Raw genomic sequence first — 12,879 nt, 5'->3', positions numbered from 1 at the left:
ACTAATCTTTCCCCTACCCTCCTAGCTATCCTAACTTTCAGTCTGTTGGTGAGATACTGGTGCCATCCTTTTTGAGATGAATGTTTATGCTTCATCAGTCATACTGATGACCGGGGTGAATTTGCCCACATACTCCCTGTTTCTTGGTGATATAGAGAATAGCCAAGACACAATGTTCTGTTAAGATTGAAGGTTTCCAAACTGATAGAAAAACTAAAGATGGTGTTTTCATCTAACAAGTTTACAAAACCTGAAAAAGCACAAATGCCCTTCAGTATCTTTAAAAAGCCACTTGAAGATTCTTTGTAATACAGTAAATTATTTACTGCAATTTATTTTTGTAATTTAGTAAATTATTTACTGCAAACTAAAATCTTTCATCAGTCCACAGATGTAGCAAACACCTCAGTTTTTCTTCGCCTACACAAAGGACGCTTTGTAAACCTTCCTCTGGTGTTTCATATGTCATCATGCAAAACATCCAATAATGAACAAAGACCAAGCAACACTTGCCTTCACAGCTCTCAACAGGACTGAGGTCTTCTCCTCTATTCACTGTCCAACATTTCTTTGTTGGAATACCCATCACATTCATCGTTTCTGTGTATAATCGGTACCAAAAGGCTACAACAACCTGTGCAGAAAATAGGATTTAGAATTTCAAAAGAATTTTTTGACTCAGATTATCCTGATGATTAAAAGAAGCTTATCTGTTGCTATTCAGCAATATCTGTCTAGTTTAAGATGTTTTTTCTTCCAGGATACTACATTTGACCTCTTACAACATTGTTTATGAGATGGAAGCTCAAACTACAGCGCCAATAATCTTGTACTACAAAGCATACTCATACAGCCTTCTCCAGGTTTTATGTTAAGGGTTGAACCAGCTGTTGCACTGGATAAGCATCTGGCACTAAAACAACCACAGTGTATTTATCTCCCTCCTACAACTGGCAAGGAGTTTTGTAGAGTTTTACCTATGCCTTGACATCAAAATGTGAGCTCCACTGGCTGTCCATTTGTTTCTGAGCCCATGCAAGGTACTAATTGTGACCAGTGCCCAAGGGATGGGCATCCATGCTAGTGCCTTCTCAGTGGTGGTGCCCTCATTTTGGCACTCTGTGCCTCTGGAGTTGCATCATGTGTCATCAATTTTTCAGTTGCATCCTATTACAGTATTAAATATGGTGCTCTCTCTTCACTCAGGTATTCAGGCTCTCTTGATCAATGCATCTGTATACTCAAATATTTTGACCTGTGGCACAGTCTACAGAGCAGGTACAGAACCTATGGGCTTCCAGATGTTGCTGGACTCCAACTCCCATTAGCCCTAGCCAGAGGGTCGACGGTCAGGGATGATGGGAATTAGAGTCCAACAAGATCTGTTACATGACTGCAATTGGATATAACACTCAGTAATTGAACAGCAGCATTCTTACAAAAATCATTTTTAAAAGTGTAAAAACTAGAATAAAATAACCTAAAACACACCAATAATACATATAAAAAGGCAGATCCAATTCAACCTCATTCCAGTAAAAGATAAACAGGTAATTAAGATCTAAAAGCCTAGGAGACCAACGTTTTTGCCTGGCACATAAAAACAAATGGTGATGGTGCCATGCATGTCTCACTTGGGAGAGTGTTCCATAAATGTGGAGCCACCACTGAGGAGGCCTGTTGCTGCCTTGCCTTTTAAGTAGAGGTGTTTAATTCTGCACAAGAAATATCATTTATTTCAACAGGATTTATGCATACAACCACGTAATGGAATTAAAGCCAAAATGTAAGAAGTGCCTTACCTCTGGATAGACATTAAATCGTTTCAATGTGTTGATTACAAGAGGATACTCAGTTAGCTTGTCATTCATAATTGTCCAGACTCCATTCAAAAAGGATGGTGCCTCGGTGATGGTCTTGAAATAAGAATAATAGAGACCCTAAAGAGAATATATATGTTAAGATGAAATTAATTAGCAGGAACCTTCACATTGTATTCTTCTCTTGCAGCAACAGAAGTCAATAAATTACAGCTATTAATTTGAGTACCAATGAATCTATTTAACCTTTTTAAAACCACACCTAAACTACTATAACTGAGTGAAAACAGAACACCCCAGTCAAAGCTTTCCCATTCTATGGTTTGGAAAGCAAAATTTCCTAACTGGTTTGTGGCACTCTTGCACTATGCTGGATTGCAATTAGTCTATTCAAAATAGTCCAAATCACTGCAGACCATTTATGAACAATCAAATGCAATGAACTGATTTTAAACATATATTGGGCATATAACATGTTTCATTGACAGAAAACATAGAGGTTGTTACACGCAGTACTAATTCAGTTACCTGGTTTTAATTACAAGTAAGCAACATCAGTTGCAAAATTCTCCAATACTAGAAAGGCTGCATTCGGAAGTAATAATAAACTATGGTTGGTTGCTATTTTTCCTTTACATCAGCAGGTGTGGCAGTGGGTTGGGCTAGACAGGTGTCTGTCCTCGATGATGGACTGGATGAGATCCAATAAACTGAAGCTCAGTCCAGGGAAGACTGAGGTACTGTTAGTGGGTGCTTCCTTTAACGGAGTAAGTGGGGTTCAACCTATTCTGGCTATACTCTCTGTAAAGGAGGTGTACAGTTTGGGGATATTTCTACCTTTACTTGAGGCACAAGCGGCTTCGGTGTAGTGGAGCACCTTCCATCAGCTTCAGCTGGTGGCGCAATAGCAGCCCTATCTGGACAGGGATAGCCTAGTTTTTTTTTATTTTTATTTTTTATAAAATTTTTATTAGTTTTACAAAAGTTTTTATAACAAACAAACATAGAAGAAAAAACAGACAAACAAACAAATATAATTTCAAAATGTCCTTTCATAAACTTCTTTCCTCGGACTTCCCCATACCTCCCCTTTCTGCATCCTCATGTCCAAATTTTATAGCAACTTATAAATGTTCTTTCCCATCCTAATTCATCATAGTCCTTTCTTAATCTGATCTTATATTACTGCAACCCTTTCTCTCTGTAAAATCTCGACATTCTAAGCTTCATCAAGTTTATAATAGTTCTTAAGATAAATCTTAAATTTCTTCCAGTCTTCTTCCGCAGTCTCCTTTCCCTGGTCACGAATTCTGCTCGTCATTTCCGCCAATGTCATATAGTCAATCACTTTCATCTGCCATTCTTCCAAGGTGGGTAAATCTTGTGTCTTCCAATACTTTGCGATCAGTATTCTTGCTGCTGTTGTTGCATACATAAAAAAAGTTCTATCCTTTTTTGGCACCAATTGGCCGACAATGCCCAAGAGAAAGGCCTCTGGTTTCTTAAGGAAGGTATATTTAAATACCTTTTTCATTTCATTATATATCATCTCCCAGAAAGCCTTAATCTTCGGGCATGTCCACCAAAGATGATAAAAAGTACCTTCAGTTTCCTTACATTTCCAACATTTGTTATCAGGCAAATGGTAAATTTTTGCTAGCTTAACTGGGGTCATGTACCACCTATAGACCATTTTCATAACATTTTCCTTTAAAGCACTACATGCCGTAAATTTAATACCAGTGTTCCACAACCTTTCCCAGTCAGCAGACATAATATTATGACCAATATCCTGTGCCCACTTAATCATAACTGATTTAACTGTTTCGTCTTGTGTATTCCATTTCAACAGCAAGTTATACATTCTTGACAAATTCTTAGTATTGGGTTCTAACAATTCTGTCTCAAGTTTTGATTTTTCCACCTGGAAGCCAATTTTCCTGTCTTGTTTGAAAACCTCCATTATTTGATAATAGTGGAGCCAATCTTGTACTTTGGGTTTTAGTTTTTCATGGCTCTTTAATTTCAGTTTCTCTCCATCCTGTTCTAAGATCTCACAATACTTTGGCCATCCGTCCTCCATATTAACTTTCTTGTGGGCCTTAGCCTCTAAGGGTGACAACCATCTAGGGGTTTTGTTTTCCAACAGATCTTTATATCTCATCCAAACGTTGAACAATGCTTTCCTTACAATATGATTTTTAAAGGCACTATGCACTTTGATTTTGTCATACCATAGATATGCATGCCAGCCAAATGCATTATTGAAACCTTCTAAGTCCAAGATATCTGTATTCTCGAGGAGCATCCACTCTTTCAGCCAGCAGAATGCTGCTGCTTCATAGTACAATTTTAAGTCCGGCAGGGCAAATCCCCCTCTTTCTTTTGCATCTGTTAATATTTTATATTTTATTCTGGGCTTTTTGCCCTGCCAGACAAATTTCGCAGTATCTTTCTGCCACCTCTTGAAACAGTCCATCTTGTCAATAATCTGCAAAGTTTGAAATAAAAATAACATTCTAGGCAATACATTCATCTTAATCACTGCAATTCGGCCTAACATTGACAATCTCAAATTTGACCATATTTCTAGATCTTTTTTAATTTCTGACCAGCATTTTTCATAATTGTCCTTATACAGATTCAAATTTTTAGATGTTAAATTAACCCCTAGATATTTCACCTTCTTAACCACCGTCAGACCTGTCTCTTCTTGAAACTTATTCTTTTCCATATCTGTTAGGTTTTTCCCTAAGACTTTAGTTTTTTGTTTATTCAATTTAAATCCGGCTACCTGCCCAAATTGTTGGATTATTTCCAACACTCTTTTTGTACTAGTGTTTGGCTCCTGCAAAGTCAATACAAGGTCATCTGCGAACGCTCTTAACTTATAGTGTTTAGTTCCGACCTGTACACCTTTAACTTGCTGGTCATCTCTAATCATGTTCAGCAACACCTCCAGGACCGAAATAAAAAGCAATGGGGAAATTGGGCACCCCTGTCGTGTTCCTTTTTCTGGGGATAGCCTAGTTTTTTTTGGTCTATGCTTTGATAACCCCTAGGTCAGCTTAGTGCAATGCATTATATGTAGGGCTGCTTTTGAAGACAATTCCAAAACTGCAGCTGGTGCAGAATTCAGTGGCCACATTTGTTGACTGGAAGCAGGAGGTTTGAGCATATAATGCCAAACCTGGCCCAACTACATTGGCTGCCAATTAGTTTCTGGACTCAATTCAAAATACTGGTTTTGAGCCATATGACTCAAAACCCCGATAGCTTAGGGATCACATCTCCCCACATGAACCTTGAAGGAGATGTGGAGAGTGACAACATGAGATGAAGTCTTCTCAGTGGCAATTCCCCAACTGTGCAATTCTCTCCCCAGAGAGATGTGCCTAGTACCAACACTAGCAACCTTTAGGCATCAGGAGAACATGTTCCTATCTACCCAGTCTCTGACATTAATCTTTAGATGGTGGGGTAGGATGTGCCCTTTTTATATTCTTAAAGGATGGGCACTGCTTGTTAATACAACAGTGATATATTTTACACTTCGTACTGTATGTTTTCTTGAAAACTTGTAAAATGCTTTAAGACTATTTTTGCAGTTAGTGACAAAGAAACAAACAAGGTTCATTGAAACACGGCAGCTTCAAAAAATGCAGTTTGAAGTTGACTTATTTCAATATTCGTAGCTAACAACTGCAATTCAAAGTTGGCTTATTTCAAAAAAACCCATAGATAGAATTTACTAAGGTTTGTTGGGACAGTGAAGTGAAAAGCTGCAGTTTAAAACACAGAAGGTGAAGCTTCCAATCTTCTCACAGACATGCTGGGGAGTGAACGAACCTAAAGGGAGGCTACACTCATTGCTGCCACAGTTTAGTGTGATGTTCAAACTCAGCCAAAAATAATTTGTAATCAGTGTTTGCTTTCAAAAAGTAGAAGACCAGAAATGTTGAATAAACACGACTAAATATAAATTTAATCATTCTAGGTAATTTGAGATAATGAAAGATGAAAAATTAAAATCTTATTTTATTAATAGGTTATCATACCAATATTTGCAATACCCATTTGATTCAGAAATCCGCTTTCATGGCTGTTTCATTTTTTAAAAATAAATCACAGGCAAGAATGTATACTATTTTAAACTACTATTACAGAACTGGTAAGCATCCATGGCTGGCTGAAAAACACTAACAGCTTTTGGGTAACAGCTTTAAAAATAGCAGTGTCACTTAAAGTACAGACGCTCTAACCATTTCAGTTCGAAAAGCCATTTCCCTTTCCAGGGTTGAAAGATGAGAAAAGTGACGGTCATTTTCAAAGAGAGTTGTTATATGGCACCTAAAGAAACAAAAACCAACAAAACTCAGAAATAAATCTGCAGCTTAAAGGAACTAGTATAAAATTACAACAGCCTTGTAAATAAGATCACAAAAATAAATGGTGTACTTTTTTTTTTTTAGCCTACACAGAGAGGATAGCAGATGAGGAACAGGGCAATACAGCTGTCACCCCCCAGCCCACTCCGTTTCTATACAGGATGCAGAAGAGCAGACTTCCCTAAGCAGAACCACATGCTGCCTTAAACCAGGATGACAGTTGTCAAAACAGGGCCAGATGGCTCAAAAGTCGTATTTTACAATACAACTTTTAGTTCCTGAAATTCATTCTGATTGTGCAGATAAAATATCACAGATTGAATTCTACAGTGTGTAAATTGCTAGTGTGTGAAGGCAAACAAGATCCAAGGATCCCCAGGCATGTGCCTCCAGATGATGGAGACATCAGGTGCCATCCTGGTGCCCAGATATCAGCCCACAAGTGGCTAATAGCCAGGTGCAAAAGGCGCCTGGCGAATTTCAAACTCTGGATCTAGCCCATGGCAGTTCATCAGGAAAGGGTCTAGCTTCCTGGACCTGGGAAATAAACCATCCCCCAAAGAGAAAAATATAGCAGGGGAAGGTGCATGCATGAAGATGTGTGGGTAGACAAAAAAGGTTGGGTAAAAAAGAACGAGAGATTGAAGCTCTGATTGCTTGTCCATATAAAAGGAGAGAGACAGGAAAACTCAAATATAGGAACTATTGCCTAAGGCATTAATAATATAACAAGATCACAATTTTAGGTGGACCTTGATGAGACACACATGCCTGCTGAGACCTTGTAACAGAGATAAACTTACCAGTGAAGAATTCCAGCAACGGCGGCTGTTTAAAACAAATAATCAAAAAGGTAAGTTACTTCAACCTCCTGTTTTAAAAATCTTTTAAAAGTTACACCTAGTTCTTAGGAACAGCAATAGGGACCCAGAATACTACTCTTTCTTATTTTTAATGTATTTTAGATATATAACTGTACAAATGAGAGCATGACCCAGATCAACAAAGACTGAAGTCAAACTATTTGAATACTGGCTCCTCAGAAGGTAGAATCATGATACTATGTCCAGAGAGCAATTTCATTACACTAGAAGCACAGAGACATGCACACTTAAACTATCAGTGTAACCTCTGCTACGTAGTATGAATAAATAAGAAAACAGTAGAGATTGTATCACCAGTACATGAAGTCTATGGTGAATTGTGGACATGCATCTTACTTTAAAATTAGGGCCCTTGTCATCAGAATTGTGAAAACCTCAAGTATTTGGTCACTAGATGTCTGAAAATGTGAGATCAACTCTAAGAATGAAGTTAAATGAATCTAAGCTGCATCTGCAGTACTCAAACAGTGACAATATCATACTTAAAATAAAAAAAATTCCTTCCAGTAGCACCTTAAAGACCAACTAAGTTAGTTCTTGGTATGAGCTTTCGTGTGCATGCACACTTCTTCAGATACACTTAAACAGAAGTTGCCGGACCCTTCTATATAGAGAGAAGGTGGGGAGGGGTGTTACTCAGAAGGGTGGTGGGAATGGGAGATAGGCAGATAGCTGAGATGAGCCTGTTGACGACTCTTAACGACTGTAATAGGTCTTACAGGAAAAGGCAAGGGGTGAGAAGGTGAGAAATGGTTTAGTCATGTATAGTGAGATAAGAATCCAATGTCTTTGTTCAGCCCAGGTCTTTCCATGGTTTTAAGTTTGGTAATGAGTTGTAATTCAGCAGCTTCTCTTTCCAGTCTATTTCTGAAATTCCTTTGTAGTAAAACAGCTACTTTGAGATCTTGTATAGAATGTCCTTGACCACAGCAAACTATGGCAAGTTCTTAAAGAAATGGGAGTGCCTGATCACCTCATCTGTCTCCTGAGAAATCTCTATGTGGGACAAGAAGCTACAGTTAGAACTGGATATGGAACAACTGATTGGTTCCAAATTGGGAAAGGAGTACGGCAAGGCTGTATATTGTCTCCCTGCTTATCCCAAGCCGGAATTAAGATTGCCGGAAGAAATATCAACAACCTCAGATATGCAGATGACACAACCTTGATGGCAGAAAGTGAAGAGGAATTAAAGAACCTTTTAATGAGGGTGAAAGAGGAGAGCGCAAAATATGGTCTGAAGCTCAACATCAAAAAAACAAAGATCATGGCCACTGGGCCCATCACCTCCTGGCAAATAGAAGGGGAAGAAATGGAGGCAGTGAGAGATTTTACTTTCTTGGGCTCCATGATCAGTGCAGATGGTGACAGCAGTCACGAAATTAAAAGACGCCTGCTCCTTGGGAGAAAGGCGATGGCAAACCTAGACAACATCTTAAAAAGCAGAGACATCACCTTGCCAACAAAGGTCCGTATAGTAAAAGCCATGGTTTTCCCAGTAGTGATGTATGGAAGTGAGAGCTGGACCATAAAGAAGGCTGATCGCCGAAGAATTGATGCTTTTGAATTATGGTGCTGGAGGAGACGCTTGAGAGTCCCATGGACTGCAAGAAGATCAAACCTCTCCATTCTGAAGGAAATCAGCCCTGAGCGCTCACTGGAAGGACAGATCGTGAAACTGAGGCTCCAATACTTTGGCCACCTCATGAGAAGAGAAGACTCACTGGAAAAGACCCTGATGTTGGGAAAGATGGAGGGCACAAGGAGAAGGGGACGACAGAGAATGAGATGGTTGGATGGTGTTCTTGAAGCTACCAGCATGAGTTTGATCAAACTGCGGGAGGCAGTGGAGGACAGAAGTGCCTGGCGTGCTCTGGTCCATGGGGTCACGAAGAGTCGGACACGACTAAACGACTAAACAACAACAATAGAATGTCCTGGGAGATTGAAGTGTTCTCCTACTGGTTTCTCTGTTTTGTGATTCTTGATGTCAGATTTATGTCCGTTTATTCTTTGGCGTAAGGTTTGGCCTGTTTGTCCAATATAGAGAGCTGAAGGACACTGTTGGCATTTGATGGCATACACAATGTTAGACGATGAGCAATTAAATAGTCCCGAGATGGTATGTGTGGTGTTGTTGGGGCCAGTAATGGTGTTGTCCGGGTGTATGTGGCAACAAAGTTGGCATCTGGGTTTATTGCAGGCTCTGGTGCCAGTGTCTGTGTTAAGTCTGGTTGTAGTATTATTGTGGGTTAGGAGTTGTTTAAAAAACTGCATTGTTAAAAAACTACAATTTTAAACATATATTTCTTCCTACCCATTATAAGGGTAATCCATATCTTGCTATCTGCTCTTGCGATGAAGATTCCTGTTTCATTCAGATAAGCTGTGTTAAAAAACAAAATAATTTCATTAGACTTTCTAACTGCACAGTTATTTCTTTAAAAGTTGTATTTCAACTTACAGCAGTTCACAAATTTGCTCTGGGCAAAAAGAGATGACTTTTACAAAGTTCTTTCATGTGCACTTTTTTGCATTTTTTATTTCTATTTGAATCTAGGGCTTTACACCACTACCACCAACAATAGCAAGTATCAATACTGAGTTACAGCATGTATAGCCCAAATGAACCTGAATAACATTTTGTTTAGTTTCTGCATGATTATTAATACTTGGACTAAATGCAGATCTAAGTTCCCAATTCAAACAAATGCAGACCATTACTTTGAATTCATGCTATTGGTTAAATTAAAAGCCTTAAAAGTTATTTAGGTAATAAGCTTATTGCATGTGAAGACCAATCCTATGCATGTTTCCTCCTAAGCAAGTCCCAGTGAGGTTAGTGGGGTATACTCCTTAGAAAACACATGGGATTGCAGTCTTATGCACCGTATTATATAGCATGTTGCCTGAGGAAAGGACAAGTATGCACAGTCCTTAAACAATTCTGTAGTAATCCAGCAAAAGATACTATGTTACCTAAGGAGATAAAAATCACATTCTGCACTGTTAAGGAAAGCTGACAAACCCCGCCATGTTTTTCTTACATCACAATTTAGGAGACAGCTTGATAGAACACAATCTACAGAGAAAAAGGTACGTCTCTTTATGATTTCAGCACTTTTAAAAATCACAGGAACATGGAAAACAAAAGCCTAACTTATCCCCCTCCCCAAAAAAAGAACCCTCACAACCCTTTGCTTAAGCTCTATAAATGTAAACTGAAATTGATCACAAGGATTTTCATTAGGTTGCCAACCTTCCAAGTATCAGAGAAGCAAACTGAAGAAATGAAAGAGCCATAGAGGTTTTATTGGGTGTCTTGATTTAAAGGAACAATTTATCGTCCCAGCGAAAGGGTGATTTAGAGAGCAGCATCCCTAGTTGAAGTCAGGGTGATGTCCTCTGCCTTCTCACTCATAAATTCTCGGTCCCATCAGTATCTAAGCCCTTTCCCATTTTCACCCCTTCCAAGAATTGAGCAGCAGGTTGCATCCTCTCCATTCCCATTCAAGCCCTACCCGCGAAATACATATAAATATATATATATTAAAAAAAATAACCCGCTCTTTCATCAACCTGCAACAAGGTGGCTCACAGCACGCAAAATGCAATAAAGACCAATCTACAATTAAAAACACCCAAAAGGGAAAGTGAAGCGACTTCTCGTCAAAAGGGGGTTTGACGGTCGCCTGTCCATCCATCTATTTCTAACTATCCTGACGACTCGCTGACTTCCTTTCTGCCAACCTTATTTCTGAGCATGGATAGAAATGTCCCAAAAAAAATGCCGCATTTTGTTACCTGTTTGGATACCTCCTTCAACGTAATTTTTTTTTAAAAAAAGCTTTTTTATGTATTTTTTTTTGGAAGGGGGGCGGAAACCAACTATTGCAAGCGAAACCACCCCCACCCCAAAGAAGAACTCCCGTTAAACCCGAGGAAGGGTTCGCGTCCACACGGAAGCGAATTCCGCCTCCGCCACATCACTTCTCGGGGGGAAAGAAGCCCCGCTGTGGGCTCGCTTGCTCCCGAGTAAGCCCACTGGGCAGGGCCGGGCCCCGCTCCCGCCGCCTCTCACCGCGCAGCCAGTCCTGGCACTCGCGGAGCCCCCGCGCCAGGCGCTCGCGCTGCTCCTCCGGGCGGGGGCTGCCGTTCTTGGCCGCCGCCCCCCTCCTGCCGGCGCCCCCCCGCTTCATGGCGCTGGAGGCCCCGCCGGGGAGCTGCCGGCCCAGAGGCTGCTGGAGGCCGCGGGCGCCGGCCGGTCCCTTCTCGGCGTGGGCTCGGCTGGGGCTGCGCTCGGGCTCGCCGGCTCCGCTCAGGCCCCGCTGCTGCTGCTGCTGCTGCTGCCGCCTGCCTTCCTGAGGCAACGGCGGAGGGGGAGAAGGCGGAGAAGGGGAAGCGCCTGAGGGGGGCGGCGCCTTCTTGGCCAAGCCTCGCCTCGGCCGGCCCATTTCCCGGAGCGGGGCGGGCGGGACGAGGCCCGAGCGGGAGGAAGAGGCTCCCTCGAAGAGCGCGCGCGCGCGCGCTCCCGCGGCGAGGTAACGGCCGAGAGAAAGAGTCTCTCTCTCTCTCGCGCGCGCGCGGGCAACTGTCGGTCCGCGCGCGCGCCCGGCCCCGCCCCCTCCCCTCTCGCCGCGTGGAATTCCAGAGTTCGAAAGGGGCTCCCCCGGGGTCATCTAGTCCAACCCCGCCACGTGGCCTCTTTGCACCAGCGGCGCTCCTAAAGGCACGAAAGGAAGAGGGCTTCCTCTCTCCAGTGTCCCATCTCCCCGGCAGCTGGGGTGCAGGGGGACTTCTTTTAATTTGGCGATCACTTGTAACTGAGTAAGGTTGGCTTCCGTGAGTCCCTAAGTGACTGTGGAGGCCAATTCTGGATCCACACGTCCTTCCACAGTGGGGACATTGGTTTCCGTTTGGGGGTTGATCACGGTGTGGCTTTGCCAAGCGGGTGCCTTCCTCTTAGCATGTTTCTCCCTTGCGTCCTGAGTTCGAGTGTCTTCAAAGTCCATGACACCTTTGGTAAAGGCTGTTCTCCAACTGGAGCGCTCGCAGGCCAGTGTTTCCCAGTTGTTGGTATTTATACTACATTTTTAAAGATTTCCCTTGAGAGAGTCTTTAAACCTCTTTTGTTGACCACCAGCATTACGCTTTACATCTTTAAGTTCGGAATAGTTTGGAAGACGATCATCAGGCATCCGCACAACCAGTCCAACAAAGTTAATGTTGAAGAATCATTTCTCGGGGGACTTCCGGGGTTCGCGCGATCTGGGAATGGCGGATCCCCTCCGAGCTCCGGAGGGAATCGGCTCAGCGGGGGACGGGTCTTTGCCGTGCCGGCGACACGGGGACCCTTAAAACCGCAGGCACGAAAGCCTGCGGACTGAAGACTCGGTGGGTGCCTTAAGCGCCCCCCCTGATTCGCAAAGAGCCTTTTTAAAGGCTGCGGAGGGGATACGGGGGGTGGCGTGGCACCGAGAGTCCATCGCTACCTCTGCTGAGCGAAGCCGCGAGCCATGACCGGAGAGCGCTGACTTCCTTCCTTGAAATTCGGCTGAGAAAAAGAACCCGTGAGTTAATTGAATTTGGATTCTAAGAATTTTACCTATTGAATTTGAGACGATCGGGGGATGTGTTAAAAGGAAGTCCGCACCCCCCCCCTTGCAGACGATCCAGAGCAACGATAAAAGAACTAAGCTGGAGTGCCTACCCTGTAAAGGGTGAGTTTAAAAAGACAGTAACTTCCAAGATTTCGAAAAGGAATCTCTTTTTGAGCAGGAGAGAGGA

At 42.2% G+C, this 12,879-nt stretch overlaps 1 protein-coding gene across 1 annotated transcript in view; it reads right to left on the bottom strand.

Annotated features, from left to right (window-relative positions):
* Nucleotides 1-11,561, bottom strand: part of DPY19L1 (dpy-19 like C-mannosyltransferase 1) — a 41,275-nt gene extending 29,714 nt beyond the window's left edge. Inside the window, exons 1-6 of the mRNA XM_082192799.1 lie at nt 11,174-11,561; nt 9,410-9,478; nt 7,012-7,036; nt 6,083-6,170; nt 1,803-1,940; nt 514-634 (exon numbers count right to left, since the gene is read on the bottom strand). Coding sequence (XP_082048925.1) covers nt 514-634; nt 1,803-1,940; nt 6,083-6,170; nt 7,012-7,036; nt 9,410-9,478; nt 11,174-11,546 — 814 coding nt within the window. The 5' untranslated portion in view covers nt 11,547-11,561. The remainder of the gene's footprint in view (nt 1-513; nt 635-1,802; nt 1,941-6,082; nt 6,171-7,011; nt 7,037-9,409; nt 9,479-11,173) is intronic.
* Nucleotides 11,562-12,879: the final 1,318 nt, after the last annotated feature.

The sequence above is a fragment of the Podarcis vaucheri genome (genome assembly GCF_965113315.1).
Source record: "Podarcis vaucheri genome assembly, chromosome: 12".
Lineage (NCBI taxonomy): Eukaryota > Metazoa > Chordata > Lepidosauria > Squamata > Lacertidae > Podarcis > Podarcis vaucheri.
The sequence above is the reverse complement of the archived record's forward strand: the minus strand, read 5'-3'. Positions and strand labels throughout refer to the sequence as shown.